The 21,473-nt window shown below is 40.3% G+C and overlaps 1 protein-coding gene across 1 annotated transcript in view; it reads left to right on the forward strand.

Moving 5' to 3' along the window:
- DRD2 (dopamine receptor D2) overlaps positions 1-21,473 on the forward strand; it is a 640,087-nt gene that overhangs the window by 555,864 nt on the left and 62,750 nt on the right. Inside the window, exon 4 of the mRNA XM_077458131.1 lies at positions 3,143-3,279. Coding sequence (XP_077314257.1) covers positions 3,143-3,279 — 137 coding nt within the window. The remainder of the gene's footprint in view (positions 1-3,142; positions 3,280-21,473) is intronic.

Below are 21,473 nucleotides of genomic sequence, written 5' to 3' on the forward strand. Positions count from 1 at the left end.
CTAGATAGGGGACCATAAATGAAAAACTTCCATATGGGGGTTGTCTGAAGTTATCCCAGTTGCTGAACTATAAACCCTGTTCCCTGGTGATTATTAGATAAGGAATTGTTTTAAAGTGGTCTCATTTTTATGATGTGCACAGTTTTATTTAAACTTACAGTATTTATGGTTGTTGCAGATTATGTTTGTATAATTTCATTTGTTGATGTATACTTTTAATTGTTGTTTGGTGGTTTAGACATTTTATATGCATAATTAGTATTTAATAATTTTTAGAACACTAGGGGTGGTGGGCTTTACACTTATCCCTTGTACACGCGGTCGGAGATTCCGACAACCAAATCCGTCGGATTTTGTCCGAAACTGTTGCATACACACGGTCAGACAAAGTTGTCGGAAAATCCGACGTGATGGCGTTATTTAATTACGACGGGACTACGTTCAGGCTAGTAGCCAATAGCTTTGGTGTAGGAATTTGATCTGAGCATGCGTGTCACTTTGTCCGAACGAAATTCTCTACACATGATCGGAGTATGTCCGATCGGAGCATTTTGTCGGAAAATTTTACCAGCAAGTTTGAAAACTTGGTCTGTCGGATACTCCGATGGAAACAGTCTGATGTAGACCACACACAGTCGGAATATCCGACAAAACGGTCCGATCGGACACATTCCGTCGGAATCTCCAACCGTGTGTACAAAGGCTTACAACATAGCATCACTGATAATAATCACAGCAGCACTTTTAAGTTAGATACAATTTTAATATTTACTCCTTTTTGAAACTGACCATTTAATTAAAATCTTACCAAAACATATCTTTACCTTGCAAGTTCTCCCCATCCTCTCAAAACACTCTGACTTCAAACCTATTTACAAGACATTGTGGGAGTTAATATAGGGGAGTAGGTGGGCAATCACCAGATCCTGCACTTTACAACAACCCACTAGAAATGGAGGACTCAACTTATCTGACCTCGAATTATATAACCTGAAACCTCAGATTCTACCATAATTTCTGCATTACTCCTCACCTATCCTACTTAAGGAGCTTGCACTCCTCCTTCTGTAAAAATGTGGACATTACAATGCCAACCTTTTTCTAAGCTTTTTGCCATATCTCAAGAATGAAAAATTCCAAACTATAGTAGTACAATATTTTAGCATGCATCTAGTTAACTATTTAACTCTAACCCCCGCACAGCATAATAGACACCCTTGGTACCAGATTATTCAAAGAATTCATCTGACTTCCTACTATTATTTCCTTAGTAATCAAATTATAGTTTTGCATAAATATGTTTATTTTGACCTTCAATTCATTGCACTATTCGTGAAAAATGTACCTTTTTGTCCTGTAGGGAGTGGGTGGATGACTCCCTACAAAAAAAAAAAGCTCAAGTTCAGAAATGTTTTGAAACCTGGGAATCGTTTATCCAAACCTTACAATTGAAACTAAGCAAGTAGTAGCATTTTTAAATACTCAATAGTATTCAACTAGACTACAGGCAAAAAATGTCTTGTTTGATTTCCCACCAGGAAACTCCAAATCTAGGGGCGTAACTATAGGGGGTGCAGCAGTCACGACCGCAACTGGGCCCTGTGATACAGGGGGCCCATGCGGCCTCCTCTACATATGGCCAGCAGCAGCATAGGCAGCTAGGGGTACCAGTGCACCATGCACATGGGTGGCTGGATGTCGAGGGTGACTAGCAGAGCTCCATGCTTGACTATCGCACTGGCTGCTCTTTAGTTGTGCATTCCCCGCATGACCTGTGTCCTCGGCTGGCTCTTCAGAGTACCCCTCTCCTGCTCCATGCATTGCCGCTCAGTCCAATGTCTGTTCTCCCCAGCGATAGTCCCGTCCCCCCCCCCTGAGTCCGGTTCACACTGCACTGCATACTTTTCCTGAGTAAACAAACTTTAGGCACACAGATGCAGTGCAGCACTATGAGAGCCGGCTCCCCGGATGACACTGCAGGCTTGTCTGCCAGCCCCCCTCCTCCCCCGTCATACACAGATGATGAAAGGTCTTTCTGGAAGATATGCTGATCGCCCCTCCAGCACACTGGATGAAGCCCAGGCCAACATGGATGAGTGCGCGGCCTACAGCTTGGTTATGGTGAGTGAGAGGGCCCCATTCCCCACACACCATTACATACAACCTCCATCTCCCCCTGGGGACAGGGACCCCTTCTTACCTGGGTGCAGTAACTGCATCTGCCCTGGAGAAAAGGACCTCATCTCTTCTGGGGAGGGGGACCCCATCCTGCCTAGGGACAGTCCCCCGATGGGGCATCTAAATTTAAAAAAAAAACTACTGATACCAGTGGTGGAACTACAGGGCTCACAAAGGTCATACCTGTGACCATGCCCTGGTGTTCCACCGCCAGACTCGGAGGGATGGGCCCTGGCTGGGGTTCAGGGGGGCCCTTTATGGTTTCTTGCATTGGGGCCCTGAAGGTTCTAGTTGTGCCACTGTCCAAATCCCAAATATATGCTTAACACCTGAGGCCTCTACTTTCCTATGTGGAGTTGGGTGCAGACCACCAACCCCTGTTAACCTGGAAGAAATACAATCATTATTTTTTGTTTCCCATTAGTACCTTTGATAATACTTGATTGTATGTATTTTCCCTTTTCAATTGTGGCCTTCTTCTTGATTATGGCATTGTTCAATAAAAATAAATGATAATATAATCAAATTTTACTCTTTTACTGTAATTTTTAATGAGAGCATAAAAAATGCTTATCATTGGTTAAAAGATGAACACCAGGCACAAAAACTTTTATTAAAGTATTTATTTTTTCTGGGAAAAAATCAAATGACAATAAAAGACACAGAAAAACGCTTTGAAAACCAATATGTGAAGGTGTTTGTAAATATATATTTTTAAAGCAAAGCTTGTTGATGCAGAAAATTTGGCAAATTGGAGACTATTTTCACAGAATTTGACAGTGAAATTGCTGCAAAATAAATTTAACTGATCTATCTATCCCTAGTTGGTACAGTTCCTGTTCTAACTGCACCACTTATAAAAACTTATTAAGTACAGAGAAAGGATTAATGTCTGTAAAACATGTTCACTTTCTTTTTGCAATAGATTTGTACATGAATTGTTTATAATGTCTACTTGTTTCAGGTATACAGCAGTGGCAATGCCGATGCTATACAATACTCGCTACAGTTCCAAGCGAAGAGTGACTGTAATGATTGCAGTGGTCTGGGTCCTTTCATTTGCAATCTCTTGTCCCCTCTTATTTGGACTCAATAACACAGGTAATTATTGCAGTTTAATATTATGGGTCAGACTCTCTTTTAATGACCTGATGTCATTACCTGCTTAATGTCCACCGGAGATCGAAATTCTGGTGACGTAATTAAATCTCACAGTTTTGGTTTGTGTTGGTACAGTTGAAAATCTCTCTAACCTACTTGTGAACCAAAATAATTAACTATGTTTTTTTTCATTATATGTCAATCTTTTATTTGGTAGATTGTTTTAATAAATACCCTATATATATTGTTTTTTACTGTGAGCAGACAAATGGACAAACATATTTTTTTAAATAGCACTTTTAGGATGTTTACTGCATACCATTTTTAATAACTATAATTGAATAAATGGTTTTCTACTATTAGGCTACATTTGCACTATACACCAGTGGTTCTGTGGATTTGACCGGTTGGTGTATAAAGGAATGAATTGCATGGCTCTGCATATTCCTGAAATAAGCAATGTTCCTCCTACTTTCAGGACATGTGAATGGCTTCTGTTCTGTGAACTGATTCAGGGCTTTTTGATTTCTTTTATCCCATCTCACCATTTTGGTTTGGGTCAAGCATGAGCCATCCAAATCCAAACTGTTTCTAGTTCACTAAACAAGTGATCTAAATGGCTAGATTTGGACAGTTCACACACCCAAAGCTCTGATTGCAGCCAGGAGGCATTTATTTCATAATGGAATTACTAACACAAGAAAATTACAGCTTTTACCCCCCCCCCACTGGCTTGAATTGTAAACAATATGTGACCTTTTATGGTACAGAATAATTGCCCATCCCTTTTTTACAAGCCAGGTTAAACTGGAGTTCCACTCAGAAATGGAACTTCTACCGAACTGGTTCCTTCTCCCCTCCGGTGTCACATTTGACACCTTTCATGGAGGAGCGGGTACCTGTCTAATACAGGTATTTGCTCCCACTTCCAGCAAAAGAGCGCCACAGAATCTGTGGCGAACTACGCCATGTCTGGCCCCTCCTCGGCCCCCCTGCTGTCTTCTTGGAGACACACAGGTCCCAGAAGACAGCAAGGACCATTCAGAATGCACAGCGTAACTCGCACATGTGCAGTAGGGAACCAGGCTGTGAAGCTGCAAGGCTTCACTTTCTGATTGCGTTACTGAAGATGCCGGTGCTTGAACCTGGAGCCGAGGGTTGGGTCGACTTTGGGTGAGGACATTGTAAGCGCCCTGGACAGGTAAGTGTCCTTATTTTCAAAGTCAGCAGCTGCAGTATTTGTAGCTATTGACTTTATTTAATTTTTTTCCGCTTTAAGAATTCCGCTTTAAGACTAGATAAGAGTCTGCTATGGATTTTGAGGGACCCATGCCATTATTTCTTTTTTTTTTTGTTTTTGCATGTAGTCACTTTCAAAACTTATATCAGACTATTCTGTTATAGATTTTGAAAAGTATACCAAACAAAAGAAAAATGGTGTGGGGTCAAAATCCATACCAGATCTTTATGCAGACATACAGCCTGGGTAACCAAGAAGGAAGGGCAGCGGTCATGTAGGCACACCCATTCCTGAACAATACTAGGTCACATGGCCTTAAGGAAAACAACAACCCCACATCATTTTGTGGGTCTGGTATAAATTTTTAGGGGGATTCTAGGCCAAACAAAAACAAAAAATTGGATATCCCTGATAAGAGACAGGTAAAGATTTTGACAGAGATTCCCCACATAAAAAAAGCAAAAATAATGGAAAAAGCCTCTAAAAGTAAAAGGAGCCTTGTTCATTTTATCCTTATAGGAGCTAAAATTACGATAGCAAAAGCATGGAAGCAGTCCACGGTTTCCAGTGACCATGCCAAACAAAAAAAATCTTGGATCATGGTTCAGGAAAAAATGATTAGTATCCTACAAGATAAAATAAATAAATAAATAAAAAATTTGAGGCCATTTGGGAACCTTGGGCAGATTACATGCACATACCCTTAACATCTTCATAGGAATTGGTAGATGTCCTTTCCGGAAGGACATCTCATTCCTCCTTCTATACATCTTCTTTCTATACCATTTTTTCTTTCTCTATCTCTTTATTTCGTATTCCTTAATATCACCTTTACTAAAATATTACCTGGTTAGGTGAGTAGCAGACTTTAGAAGGTAACATCCCTGCTAGTTTAAATAGCATTTGATCTGTGAGTTGGATGTGCCGCTCCCTTTTCCATGACACAGCTTGTACCCATTTGGAGTGTCCGGAGAGGGGCGGCTTTCCCTCTTATATTTGATTGATGTACCTGTGCCCACTAACCTCAGTTGTTTCTAAATATATCTATTTGAAATTTGTTCTCTTATACATTGCATTACTATGGATTTATTATTCCACTATGTAAAATTATTTATCAATGACTCTGTAATTTCTCTGAAAAACTTTAATAAAAAAACAATTGAAACTAAAAAATAAAAGCCTCAGAGGCAATCAAATATCAAAAAACAAAAACAAAAAAAAAACACAAAGAAAGCCATGGAGCTGCCCATATCCATACCACACTCTTATCCAGGCATGCAATTTGGCTGGCAAGGAAAAAGCAGTCGCATGTCTTCAGCATTGGAAGGGTACTGTGCCAGGGGCCCTCTGGAAATGGGGAAAAGGGCCTCACATCTCTGGTCCCATGGCTATAGGTCAGTGGGGAATGGGGGGTTATTAGAATTTGGAAGGTCCCCAGATATCAACCCCTCCAACCAACATTAATGAATAAGGTGTACAATTTACCCCTTGTTACTTATTCATAAAAAATAATGAAATTAGTAAATAAACACACAGAAACCGTGAAAAAAAGACCTCTATTAAAAACATTGACAAAAAAAAAATGTTCACTAATGTAAATCCAACCTCTATTGAATTGTCCATCATTGTAGACTCATTGTCAGTCACGAATAATGATGCCCCAATGACCTGCAGACCTGAAGTTCAGTGCCACAGTGGCCTTCTCCCATCATACTCCCGCCACAAATAATAGTTCTCCATCTGGTTGCTGAATGTTAATAAACTGGCTACAGATGCTGGATTATGCCATTGATCACACATGGTCATGTTTATATGTAGTCAAATGGGATCCCTTGGCTACTTTGTTTACAAGAAGAATCCGGCAGGGAATTAACTCTTATTTAGCAATGAAAACCAAAGAAAACCCCTAGTAGTGGACTTTGAAGGCACATACAGAAAGTAAAAAGTAAATAAGTAACAGAGATGTATTATTATTATTAATTAATCTGTCATAAAAACATTGTATAGAAGAATTATTGAAACAACATGGGTATTAATAATACAGAGTTCAATACACTATAAAGCTTGTCACCCTACGCGTTTCAGAGCATCTCCTTCTTCAGGGGTGTAAATATAGCAAAACCACATTTAGTTCAAAATGAAAGAGTACATAATTAATCCATGTTGTTAAAGTTAAAAGCAGTAGAACAAGTCAGACATTGCAGGAGATCTCCAGGTCTCCAAGGATCCCAAAAATAGTAAATAATCGCAGGAGAGGGGCTTATGAATGTGATTAATTATAAGTGGGTGGTACAGCCCTTAGCAGCCCAAAACCACTGGATGGGCCAGAAGGAACACTGGGGCAAGGTAGCACTCGGCCCTTAAAAGGAACAGGAATGGAATATGAGCTGACCGTCCGCCTGGCGTTCCAACAACAAATGCTGCAATGATAAGGGTTTTTTTTGTTTAAAAGACACTTTTTATGAAGTACTCCCTACAGGTGTCCTACTTCGCATATAGGAATAAGGCATCCCCCAAGCATGTTATTTAAATTAATTATATATTTTTAACATTGACCTTTAAGCCATGTTAATAATTCGGTTTCCCATAGAATAGTATTTTTTTTCTTTTTTTTCGCATTGGTACATGTCTTCATAAAAAATACAGGTTTCCATACACTCCACTGACGATGGCCAAACAACCTAAGACAGCTGTATGCAGTTTGGAATAAATGGCTCTTTAATATTAATCTAAATTTGCACTATACACCAGAATCTGGCTGCTGGGGCATAAAGGAATAATTTGCATGGCTCCACCCCCTGTGCCGAAATGAGGAAAAATCGTCCTATTTTTGGAATATATACATGTGAATACCTTCTCTTCTTATGCCGTGTACATTTGACCGGACTTTCCGGCAGAGAGGGTCCGACGGAATCATTTCATCTGATATTTTTCGATCGTGTGTGGGCTTCATCTGACTTTTTTTTTTTTCAAAAATTGTGACGGACCTAGAAATAGAACATGTTTTAAATCTTTCCGACAGAATCAATTTCTATCAATTTCTATTGGGAAAGCCGTTCGTCTGTATGCTATTCCGACGGACCAAAAAGGATACAAGGGCAGCTATTGGCTACTGGCTATTGAACTTCCTTTTTCTAGTCCCGTTGTTTGGTGTGATCGTGTGTAGGCATGTCCGTTTCAGCGGGAACTCCATCGTAAAAACCGTCAGAGTTTATTCTGATGGAAAAACCGGTCGTGTGTACGCGGCATAAGAAGTCTTCATTGTGCTGTACACTGATTTATTAAGAGGGCTTTTTGATTCCTTTAGTCCCGTCCTACCATGACCTGTATAGTTAAATTTTTTTGTTGGGTTCTAAGACCTACCCCCTAGACGTCATGATATCCATACACTGCACTGATGATGGCCAACAAGCCTGAAACAGCTGTATGCAGTTTGGAATAAATGGCTCTTTACTATAAGGTTACATTTGAACGATATATCAGTGGGTCTAGATGTGCATCTGGCTCATGAGACATAAAGGAATGATTTGCATGGCTCCATCCTTTATCAGACTTTGCATTGTGTTAATGCAGCATGTTATCATGTGGTTGCTTTATTAAGGGCCACCCAGTTATTTTATATGCATGTCTTAATACGCAAAAAAATTGATCCTTTAGTAAATTGGTTGTATGTACAGTATAATAGCAGTTAACACCTTTGCAATCCTGGTGCACACATAAAACGTTTTGTGAGTGTACATTTTAGCTGTTTGGCCTAGTCTGCAGGAAAATCAATGCAATGACATAAACATATAGTTTCATAGTTAGTAAGGTTTAATAAAGACACCAGTCCATCCAGTTCAACCTGAGTGAGTGTCCACAATTCTCCCTATCCCTGTACCTGTACATTGCACACTCACATCAGTGCCTGCCCTCAAGGAGCCACAATCCAAGGTCCCCATTCATATACTAGGGCCAATTTTGGACAGAAGCCAATTAACCTACCTGCATGTCTTTGGATTGTGGGAGGAAACCGGAGTACCTGGAGGAAACCCACGCATACACAGGGAGAACATGCAAACTCCAGGCAGGTAGCGTCGTGGTTGGGATTTGAACCAACAACCCTTCTTACTGCTAGGTGAGAGTGCTAACCACTACACCACTGTGCTACACTGTAGCATGTGGTAATACTGCCATTATTCTTTTTTTTCCCTTTTTTTTTTAAAGACGTTAATCGCAAATAATTCTTAATGACATTTTTCTTGCAAAATCACTTTGTCATTATCAACTGCCATTTTTTTTTTTTAATAAAATACAGTACTGTTCCCATCTTTGTTTATCCTTTGTTATATTCAACACTGGCAATCTTCTACGGCCTCTTTGCAGCCACTTCATGTCTACGTGAATGTAGCTGCTATTTGTTATTGCTCAGGACAGGTTCCCTAATTGTGGCAACAACGGTACATGTCTGTGCAATTGTTTCAGTATAGATGTTTAGAGTCTCCATTGGCGGATCATGTAACAAGGTGATAATGTTGGGGAACAGTTGCTAGACAGTTGTCAGCCTATAACAGGAAGTACCAAAACAAAGACCTTCGTGGCAGAATCACCAGGTATGATTTTAATTAAAGTTCCCCATTTAAAATATTGCAAATTACTTTTAAAATTACAGTAGCATGTTAAAGCTTATGTGAAATGTTAGTGATTGGGTTTAGATCCACTTTAATTGGAAAACAAAAAAAAATAATAAATAAATGAACAAGACAAGACAAAAAAAAAAAAAGAGAGAGAGTAACCTAACCAACCAATCAATAGCCAAATTAAATAGAAGTTCAACCTATCAATCCATGTAAATCAATTTGGAAACATAATTAACCTATTACTTGCAAACCTAAACCAACATTACGCAATTGGAACTTAATCAATTAACATGTTAACATATCAATGAATTTACCTAATGTGATCTAAGGCAAGGTGTGTAGCCCTTTGCGTGCCTTTATCCAGTCCTTGGGGTATTATTTCTTCCGCTGACATTAACAATGGGGCTTAATTATTATTATCATTATTATTATTATTATTATTATTATTATTATTATTATTATTATTGCACAAGATTTATATAACGGCAACAGTTTGCACAGTGCTTTACAATATAAAGGGAGACAATACAGCGACAATACAATTTAATACAAGAGGGTTAGGTGGGCCCGGCTCCTGCGATCTTACAATCTAATAGGGAGGGGCTGGTGGAAGAAAAGGTAATAACTGTGAGGAATGAACTGATGGGAGCAATAGAAGATTGGGTTATTAGCTGAAGGCAAGGTAAGCATCTCTTCAGGGATCGCCTAAAAGTGGACAGAGTAGGAGATAGCCAGATAGGTCGAGGTAGTGAATTTCAGAGGATGGGAGAGGCTCTGGAGAAGTGCTGGAGATGAGCATGGGAGGAGGTGACAAGGGAGCTAGAGAGCAGGAGGTCTTGGGAGGAGCGGAGAAGGTGGTTCGGGTGATATTTGGATACAAAATTGGTGATGTAGCTCGGGGAAGAGCTATAAATGGCTTTGTATGGTATTGTTAGTGTTTTTCATTTTATTCTTTGTGCAAAGGAATTGCTACTGCTGACACCAACAGTGGGGCACTATTCCTCCCACTAACAAGAACGATAGGGCACTATTCCTTCCTCTTCCACCAATGATGGGGCATAGTTATCGACGCCAGGGCATTTTCTACTCCCACTGGCTACAGTTTGGCCCCTCTAAAACCTGAAAGGATAGTAAACTGGACCTTTGTTTAGAAAGTTTGGAGACCCTTGTTATAGGATAACAAAGCTGTTTCCCAGTTGTGCTCCTGCCTTATCAGTCACATTGATTTCCAACATTTACAAATGGCCTTTTCAACACACATTGCTTAGGCAGGGCCGTCTTTAATATAGATTGGACCCCGGGCAAAAATTTTCTTGGGGGCCCCCCCCATGCAATTTTGCTCTCCACGTGCTCTGAGCCCTTGTACACACGGTCGGAGAATCAGTCAGAATGTGTCCTATCGGACCGTGTCGTCAGATAATCCGACTGTGTGTGGTATGCATCGGACTGATTCTGTCCGAATCTCCGTCCGACTCAATTTTCCAACATGTTGGAAATATTTCCCGACCAACTGGGCCGGACGGACGTAATCTGATCATGTGTAGAGCATTTTCATCGGACCAAATGCCACGCATGCTCAGATCAAATTCCTACATCAAAGCTATTGGCTACTAGCCTGAATGTAGTCCCATTGTAATGAAATTACGTCATCACGTTCTGAAAGATCTGATTTTTTGCCAACTTGGCCCGACCGTGTGTATGCAACAGTTTCGGACACAATCCGTCGGACTAAATCCGACGTGCAAAATCCGACGGATTTGGTTGGCAAAATCTCCGACCGTGTGTACAGGGGCTGAGACATACAATAAATAGCAGATAGACTTAAAATCAGTTTACTGTATCAGGCAGCAATTGCGATTGGTTGCCAGTGGTTACAGCATATCATTACTGCTTAATGACTGGTTGCTAGAGGTTACAGCACACATTACGGCTCACTGATTAGTTGTTAGAGGTTACAGCAAATGATTTCTGCTTGTTATTGGTTGCTAGAGATTACTGTTAAGTAATACTGCTCACTGATTGGTTTCTAGAGGTTACAGTACATCATCTCCTCACTGCAGGGGGGCATGATACATATATGAATCCCACATTTATTTACATATCAATGCTGCCAGCCACATCTATTTACTTAGTAATGCTGCCAATATTTACATATGAATGCCAGTATTTACATATAAACACAGGGTCTGCAGGTGACTCATCTGTACACAACAATAAGGCAGAACTGGGCAGCATTAGTACCATCACTTCACACTGAGATATCAGGACACAGAATAGGACTAAAACTTCAAGGGACGAGGGGATTTAAACTGGGATAGTTGGCAAGTATGAGGCAGCTGCTTTGGGCCCCACAACAATGACAGGGCCCAGGGCAGCTGCCCCTTTTGCCCTGCCTTAAAGACAGCCCTGTGCTTAGGCATGGTCCATTGCTGGTCACCAATAGTCACCAATATCACCAATATCATACTGAGCCATCGCTAGGGTACATATAAGATTAAAAGTGGCTGAAGAGACTACAGGAGATCAGCTGCACTGAAATGCTATAAAAAATGATATAAATATGAACACAAGTATTTTATTTAAAAATTATATTTTTTTATGATACAGTTTTTTGTTTTTTTTTAACAAGGTGAATGTCATTTTTGGTTTTACAACTACCTGATCAGAAGCTAGAGAGTGTTATTAAAATCTCTTCAGCCATTGGCATCCTGATCTGTAACTAAAAATTGCTACTGAATCGAATAGCTGCTCTATAGCAATAGTGAAAAATGTGTAGACAAATGCAGACCACGAGAGAACAAACACCGTCAGAGCAGATTACATTGAAAGTAGTTATCTTCGAAACTTAGAAAAAAAGGGGATATAAGAAACCCCTTCACCTGCGCACCCTGGATCAACTCAACAATGAAAAATAATAGCACAGTGTAATGCTTAGATAAATATAGAGCAGCTCATACTAAGGCTCCAATGGCCTAAGTGATAAAAAGAAAATTTAACAAAAGTGGTTTTCATACCGCGCTCAACTAAAACCATCAAAACAAAACATACATTGAACATAGCTGTGTTAAAGGCCTTCGCACTACTAAGAGTAAGTAAAAAGGAACTAAATACGTGTATATAAATGTGAATGTGTTCACAAGTGCTGCAAAATGAAAGTGTTCACAATAACACTAAAAAATAAATAATATGTTAAATTTTGTGCAAAAGTGAAATGGCTTAAATAATAAAATGCCTAGGGAAGTGAAATCTATCAAAGAATAAAAAAAAGTAAAGTAAGAATGAAAAAATGAAGCAAAAAATAAATCAAGAAATAAATTAATAAGTGTAAAGAAAGAAAAGAGTTACTTAGGTTAAAAAAAAAAAAAAATGGAGTAAAAAAAAAAAGTATGTGAATATTAAAAAAATAAATAAAAAAATAAATAAATATTTTTTTTTCATTCTTACTTGTTCATTTTTTATTTATTTTTTATTCATTGATAGCTTTCACTTCCCTAGGCATTTCATTATTTAAGCCATTTCACTTTTGGGCAAAATTTTACACATATTATACATTGAACATAAACAGTGTGAATAATTAAATAATGTGCAACGTCCATACACCGCCACCAGATGTCTCCAGTCAAGTGATGATAGTGATATCTTCTTTACAAGTCCATCAAATAAGTGTGAAATCTGGAGTGCTTTCTTCCACCAGCCCCCAGGCAAACATCCTACTAAGCAAACGTACATGACACTCATTACAGGTAGTCATAACCAGCATGTCAAGCAGAGAAATCTCCAGGTCACCAGCTCATGAAGTTGCACACCCACCAGGCAAAGGTATGGTATAATTCAAGAAGAAAAAGAAAAGCTACTCATAGTGCGGTATGTAAAAAAAATTATTGTATCACAGGCTACAAAATGCACTTACGAAAATGTTGATCAAACAGGCTCATAAAAACAAGCAGGGGTGCCGATCGCATTCCACCTGTGTTCCAAGGAATGGTGGAAGTGACATGGCATGTACTACCCGACCCAATGTGTTTCGTCGGCAATGCCTGACATAATCAGGGTCACGTGATTGAACCCGTCATTTCCTCCTTTATATATACAGCCGCCAGAATAGGATATCCAATCTGCTTCAATCCTAACTAATGCCTCATAGACCGAGCTTAAAACTACCACAATAATACCCAAAACTGTATTGAAAACTCATATGCCACTATATTAATTAATTATACTAACCTCTAGAGGAGATTTTTTTTTTAGTTTATTTGTATACCCCCTAAATCAGGTGAAAGATGCCCTCTAGTGGATCTTAGGTGGTATTGACTATATATATATATATATATATATATATATATATATATATATATATATATATATATATATATATATATAACCCTATTGAAAATAAATAGACTTCCTGTGTCTGCCATCTTATGGAATAAGATAGTATTACACCAAAAAATAATTAAAACAAATGTTATAAAAATGTTAGAAAGATGCTCCCTTTTTCAAAAAGGCTACAGAATCAAAAGAGATTGGAACACATCACAACTTAATCTCTTGCCCATGCAGGCTTCAAAATGTAGGATGCACGACCAGAAAACTAGGGACCAGAATTAACGAACATCTGAATAACATAAAAAAGGGGTTCCCAAAACATTGTTTGTCCAATCGCTTTAGAACTCATCACAATAGGGATCCCAGTTGGCCTCTTTTTGTGGAAAAGATAGGGTCGAACCGCATTGGAGACAAAAAAAACATAAAAAACCAAACCAAATGGATCTTTAAATGAAACACTCTCAATCAAACAGGTATTAATCTAGATATTGATTTGAATTACACTTAAAATGATTGAATTGTGATGGTGTTCCAATCTCTTTTGATTCTGTAGCCTTTTTGTAAACGGGAACAATTTTATTAAAAAAATTAACATTTGTTTTAATTATTTTTGGTGTAATACTATTGTATTCCATAAGATGGCAGACATAGGATGTCTATATATTTTCAATAGGGTTTTTATATATATATATATATATTGTCAATACAACCTAAGATCCACTAGAGGGTGTCGACCACCTGTATCAGGTGGTATACAAATAAATAAAAAAATATTTCTCCTCTAGAGGTTAGTTTAATGAATTAATATAGTGGCATATGAGTTGTCAATAAAGTGTTGGGTATTATTATAGTATTTAAGATCCTCTATGAGACATTAATTAGGATTGAACCGGATTGGATATGCTATTCTGCTGGCTGTATATATAAAGGAGAAAGTGACGTGTTCAATCACGTGACCCCTGATGATGTCAGATGTTGCTGACGAAACATGTTGGCAGTACATACCATGTAACTTTCGCCATTCCTTGGAATGCAGTTGGAACGTGATCACCATCCCTGCTTGTTTTCTTAGCTGCGATACGATACATTTTTACATACTGCACTATGAGGAGCCTTTCTTTTTCTTCTTGAATTATATGATATACCATGCCTTTGCCTGGTGGGTGTGCAACTTCATGAGCCGGTGACCTGGAGATTTCTCTGCTTGACATGCTGGTTATGACTACCTGTAATGGGTGTCATGTACGTTTGGTTAGTAGAATGTTTGCCTGGGGGCTGGTGGAAGCACTCCTGATTTCACATTTATTTGATGGACTTGTAAAGAAGATATCACTATTACTTGGCTAGAGACATCTAGTGGCGGTGTATGGACATTGCACATTATTTAATTATTTACATTGTTTATGTTTAATGCATGTTTTGTTTGGATGGTTTTAGTTGAGTGCAGTATGAAAACCACTATTGTTAATTTTTATTTTTATTTTTGAAACTGTCATGACCACAATTGTCACATCCATAAATACAGTATATTATCACCTGGCTGGAAAGTTGTACAAACTTTTTTTTTTTTGCCAGTGTGATACAATGTACAATTATCTAGTGGGGTCAAGGTAACTTAGCAGCAAAGCTGATAATAATATGTGTATAGCTTGGATATGCAGAAGGAGAATACGATTTCCACTTGCTATACTTCTAGCTTCGTAGAGCACCAAAGCCCGTGTGTTGGAGTTCTGTCTTTACTATTGTGCTTTTTCTCTCTGCATCTGCCATGTACCTTGAGCTTTCTTCGTTTCTTGTGCTACTGAAAATCATTATAAGTCATTGGTGTGTTTTTGGTACAATATGAATTTGTAGCTTCTTACTCCACTTGTTCTTTTTAGGCCTTGTATGTTGTGTTTGCTCACTCTTAAGATTCCAATTCATCTAAACAATTGCCTCTTAGCTGATTTATGTTTCACTTATTGTGCTTATGCCAATTTCTTGTCCTTTTGCATTATGTCATCTTTGTCTTTCAGTTTTTAATTGTGCTTTTCAAAAGTTTCCATGTAGGCCTTACAGCATCCAATTTGGCTTCGTGGCATCTTTGTGTTTCATGTCATACTTTTTATTAAATCCTGCTTTGGTCCTTTTCTTGCCTCCTGTATCCTCTTGCCTCCGCTCCTAACAGCCAGTATTTAATTATTTGGGGTTGATTTACTAAAGGCAAATAGATTATGCACTTTGCAGTTGCACTCTGTAAGAGCCCTGGCTCCAGTGCTTAGTAAATGAGCAGAAGCTCTGCTGACTTCCATCATCCAATCACGTGCAAGCAAAAATGCAGTTTTTTTTTTTATTTCCCACACACGTGATTGGGTATTCTTTGCAAAGTGAAGCTTTACCTCATTTACTAAGCTCTAGAGCCCTTTGTGTCTATTGAATGTACCTTTGCACCTTATTACTTCTGCTTTCAGTTCAGCTTTGCATAGTGTGCAGCTAGAGTAAGGGCAGTTAAATAGTTTCACTGTAATGTAGTGAGACCATGTCATTCATACATACATTAGTGTAGAGTAGGAACAGTACATATAGTTTCAGTGTAGTGTAGTGAGACCATATCAGTAATCTTTACATTAGTGTATAGCTAGAGTAGGGACAGTTCAGATAGTGTCAGTGTAGTGACAGCTGAACACTGTCTATTTGATTGCGGTACTGTCAGTTTAATGCCATTTACTTCTGTGTGTGTTACTGCCATTTTAACACCATATAGTTTTGTGTTTTACTGACAGTTTAACGCCATATAGTTCTGTGTGCATTACTGCCAGTCTAAGGCCATATCGTTTTATGTGTATTCCTACCAGTTTAATGCCATATAGTTATGTCTGCGTTACTGCCAGTTTAACACCATTTACTTCTGTGTGTGCTACTGCCAGTTTAACGCCATATAGTTCTGTGTACGTTACTGCCAGTTTAACACCATATAGTTTTGTGCATTACTGCCAGTTTAACACCATTTACTTCCGTGTGTGTTACTGCCAGTTTAACGCCATTTACGTTTGTGTTCATTACTGACAGTTTAATGCCATATAGCTCTGTGTGCCACTGAACGTTGGGGGGAAATATGGCAGCATATTATAGTACATCTGTGGAGTGTGTCTGTGCAGTGTGAGTACTCAAATTAACGTGCGCCAAACACCTCTTTACAATGATTTTGTGAATCTACTTACAGATTTCCACTTGTTTTTTACATTTGCTTATAACTGCCTCCTCCCTCCCAATAATGTCTGGGAGGACAACAAGGAGAGGCAGATGTTCCCTTGGCACTATAGGGGGCCAGCAACAAATGAGTCCACAGGCAAAGGTGGACGTGGTGGTCAGTCCTCAGGCAGGGCATTGTTTCTTCTGTTTAGTGAGTTTGCCTATGCTATCCAGCCACATCATGCAGAGGAGGTGGTGGACTGGCTTACTATACCTTCCTCATCCTCCTTATCCTCTGTCACACAAGCAGAGACAAGTGTGCAGTCCCCTGCAGTTTCCAGAGTGGATAAACCTGCCTTCTCGTCCACATCTATTCCTGCCATAGCCCCAACATCAACCATTGAGTCAGCTGAGCTACTTGACCACAGCATCAGCCACTTGCACCTTGATGTTTCCCAGCCATTACTGGATTCAGATGTTGGTTCTGAGGTCGAGGGTGACAGGAACATGAGCCTAGAGAGAGGGAGGAACACTGGTAGACAAATTGGCATTCATGTTCCCCATGCCGAAGCATATTGCCAAGTTGTCTCCAGTGGTAATGATAAAGATGGAGGAGATAGAGATGATGACGATGATGATGATGAGGTTGCTGATGCGACTTTGGTGCCAGATGAAAAAACTGAAGATGAGGCAGCGCATCCCCAAGGAGGTTGACATCAAGAAAGAGTAGAGAGCAGCCACCCTATTCCATCACATTCTGCAGCTGTTATCTCCCGGCCCACTCCCCAAGCTCAGCTGTCTGGGCTTTTTTCAACACATCTGCAGCAGATCATAATTTTGCTATCTGCAAACTGTGTCTCAGGCACATAAAACATGGCAAAAACACCAACCATTTGGGTACCACATGCTTAACAAGGCATTTAGCGTCCAACCACTCTGACCATTAGCAAGAGCACCTAAGAGCCAAACAAAAGGGGCACAAATCTGTCCCTCCTCCTTACCCACTTCAGTCTGCCCCTTCTATATCGAGTTATTACCTCTCAGCAGCCTCCACTGACAGGAATGATGGTATAGCACATGGTGTCCCAGGTCCCACATGCACATCTGCCAACACAGCTGAACACCACCAGCTGTAGTCTGTAGCCAGCAAATTTCTCTGCCTCATCTGTTGTACCGGAAAAAAAATACAGTCCCTGCCACCCACATGCCCAGCATCTAAATGCAAGCTTGTCAAAGCTGTTGGCTCTCCTTTCAGCCTGGTGGATTCTGCCCCCTTCTGTGAATTTGCACAATGTGATGTACTACAATGGCAGGTTCCCAGTCGCAACTACTTGTCACATAAGGACGTTCCATCTCTCTACCATTACGTGGAAGGGAATGTTATGGCATTATTGGGCAAGGCAGTCATCTGTAAAATTCACATTACTGTTGACATGAGGTCCAGCAAGCATGGGCAGGGACAATATATTTTGTTCACAGCACACTGGGTAACACTGCTTGCAACTCAAAAGGATGCAGGCCAGGGCTCAGTACTGCAGCTTGTTGTGCCTTCACGTCTCCATACAGCTGGTGGTGATGATGCCAGACCTGTAAGCTCTACCCCCTCCTCCTCCTCCTTCTCCACCACATCCATGCCATCCTCTGTAGAATTGTCTCATGAACACCAGGAACCCCCAAGCGTTCAAATAGCTATTCCCAGAGTCAGGCTTAAAGGTGCCATGCAGTGCTTCAGCTGGTGTGTTTAGGGGACAGGAATCACACCAAAGCAGAGATTCTTGCAGCTCTGCAGGGACAGGCCCAGAGGTGGTTCCCACCACGCCAGCTCGAGCCAGCAATGGTGGTGTGTGATAATGTCTCAGACATCCTGTACACCCATAGACAGGGAAAGTTGACACATGTGCCATGCCTGGCACTTGTCCTCAATTTGGTGGTGCAGCGTTTCCTAATTATGTACCCAGGGTTGCAAGATGTGCTAAAGCTGACCAGAAGAGTCTGTGGCCATTTCAGATGGTCATACACAGCCAGTGCTCGGTTGTCAGCGGGAAATTCACCTGCCCGTAAACTGCCTGATTTGTGACATGCTCACCAGGTGGAACTCGACTTTGGCAATGCTGCAGCTGCTATACATGCAGCAGAGGGCCGTCAATGAGTACCTGTGCAAATACGGCATGACGACAGGCTCAGGCAGCCTCATCTTTTTTTTCCCACACCAATGGCTGATCATTAAGGATGCATGCACTGTATTCTCATCATTTGAGGATGGTGAGCAGTGACAGTGTATGCAACAGTGACACAATCCCTGTTGTGTTCCTTCTGGAGCAGACTCTGCGTGACATTATGGACAGGTCACTGGAGGCAGAGCAGCAGGAGGAAGAGGAGGACTTCCTTTCCTCTCAAGGCCCACTTTATTTAGACACCATCATTCCTATGTCACAGAACAGGAGAAGAGAGGGGAGGAGGAAGAGGAGGAGGATTCTGGCACTTTCATAGGCTTCAAAGAAAAGGAAGACATGCGTCAATCTGTAAGAGATGGCTTTCCAACCCCAGGACCCTTGGGAGTAGTACGTGCCTGGGAGATATAATTTCCAGATGCTGTCATCCTGAGTGACCCCGAAGAGTCTGCTTCTCAAGCCTCGGCAAATTTGAGGCGCATGGGCAACCTCATGCTTCAAAGCCTGTGAAAGGACCCTAGATTATGTGGCATAAAGGAGAAGAATGATTACTGGTTGGCAATCCTCCTTGAATACCATTATAAGGGGAAGGTCTCAGAACTCATCCTATCCCCACAGAGAGTGCAAAAGAAAAAATATCTTGAGGTAACGCTAAAGAGGATTTTATTGAATGTTTTTCCTGACTAGGTTAGGGTAGGGTAGGTTACAATGTCTTGGGAAATTTAGTTTTAAGTCTTCTGTTGGTATAGAGAGGAGAATTGGAGAAGGTGTCTGCCTAAGTGAGGAATTTTGGATTTTTTTTAGCCCTCACCGACCAGGACTGTCAGCTTCTACATCCCATCGGCAGCGTCTGCATCAAATGGTAGACAATTACCTCAGGGCCAAAACAGAGATGGAGAGCTTTCCAGATGAAGATCCACTGACTTACTGGGTCATGAGAAAAGACCACTGGCCAGAACTTGTCCAGTATGCTATTGAGTTGTTGGGCTGCCCTGCATTCAGCGTGCTTTCAGAACGGGCATTCAGTGCTGCAGGAGGTTTCGTTACTGATCATAGAAAGCGTCTGTCCACAGACTTCATGGACCGTTTGACTTTTATAAAAATGAATCAGTCCTGGATCACCAGCTATGATGCCCCTCGGGCCGATGTCACTGATTAAGACTTTTTGGGATGTGGATTCTCTGCAGGACTTTGAGGCTGCCTAGCTTTGAGGGTGTTCAATCATTTCATTGGAAGAATGTTTTTGGTATAGGTTTCATGGGCACAATTAACACCCGCAAACCAATTTTTCAGCACCTGTTTGACAGGTGAAAATCATTGCAATTTTTTTTACAGCAAGGCCAATTCTTGTTTTCATCAAGATTACATCTATAGGGTTATGGTGGGAAGGCACCGCCGACACCCAAAGCCCAATTTTTATGCACCCTTCTATACAAAGTCTAAGTGACACCATAATGTATTCAAAAAATCTCTAATTGTGTTCCCAGTGCACTACATTGTGGCCACACTCCCCAGCTGTTGCTAAGCAAAATAAAGGCAGCTTGCAGGGAAAATTTTATTTTTTTGGCTTCAAAATGCAATTATCACTGCAGCAGATTCTATATATATATTCTATATTCTAAAATAAGGGGGCCTCCCAGACACTATATTGGAAGGAATTTTTCATTTTTAGGCTTTCATTTTAAAAATCAAAACAATCACTGCTCGTTTAAAAATGATGTTTTTCACAAACTTTTCTTTTATTTATACATGTCCCGCAGGGCAGGGCTCAGACCCCTATAACCATTGTATGCCCAATTACTTGCATATAAGCCTTCAATATGGGCACTTTTGATTTTTGACATTCAGATCCCATTGACTTTAATGGGGTTTGCTATTCAGGTCCAAACTTTTGCGGTGTTCGCAGGTTCTGTTGCAAACCAAACAGGGGTCCATTCGACACATCCCTAGTAGAGATCCAGGCCAAAATATGAATGTGTGTCTGGGGTATAAGAAGATAGTACAGGTACTAGCTTGGAGATTGGGTATCAGTGCATAAAAGCTGATAATTTAGTGCAAGTGCACAATCCATGGAAACAATGCAAACACTGGAGTGCAGATTTAGGTTCAATTCAGACAAAGAGTGGAATGCAAGTATGGCATCTGTGCATACAAGCAAGAATACAGTGGGGTTGATTTACTAAAACTGGAGAGTGTTAAATCTGGTACAGCTCTGCATAGTAGCCAATCAGCTTTGAACTTCAGCTTGTTCAATTAAGCTTTGATTTAAAAAAAAAAAAACTCTGGAAGCTGAGGTTACTATGCAGAGCTACACCAAATTTAGCATTTTCCAATTTTGGTAAATCAACCCCACTGTGTCATAGCAGGTGACTAATGGCTTTGCTAAGGTACAAGCTCTGGAAATGCCTAATCTGGATCAGAAATATTTATGGTGGTCATGGATTTGACTTTAGGACAACTACTAGACTGTGGAGCTCAGGGTTGCTTTATTGGTTGCAGGTGAAAATACATACATGGGTAGGTTGGCTGTTATTCATGAAGCAAAACTGTAGTCAAGTTCAGGCTGGTGGTGAAGTCAGGAAAGATATATTTTAGTTGAAGAACCAGGCAGAGCCACAACTTGGCACCACAGGATAGAGGAAGCTACTCAGATATGATTACAAACCA

This window comes from Lithobates pipiens, unplaced genomic scaffold (genome assembly GCF_037356315.1).
Source record: "Lithobates pipiens isolate NorthernLeopardFrog02 unplaced genomic scaffold, aLitPip1_a1.2 Scaffold_27, whole genome shotgun sequence".
Classification (NCBI taxonomy): Eukaryota; Metazoa; Chordata; class Amphibia; order Anura; family Ranidae; genus Lithobates; species Lithobates pipiens.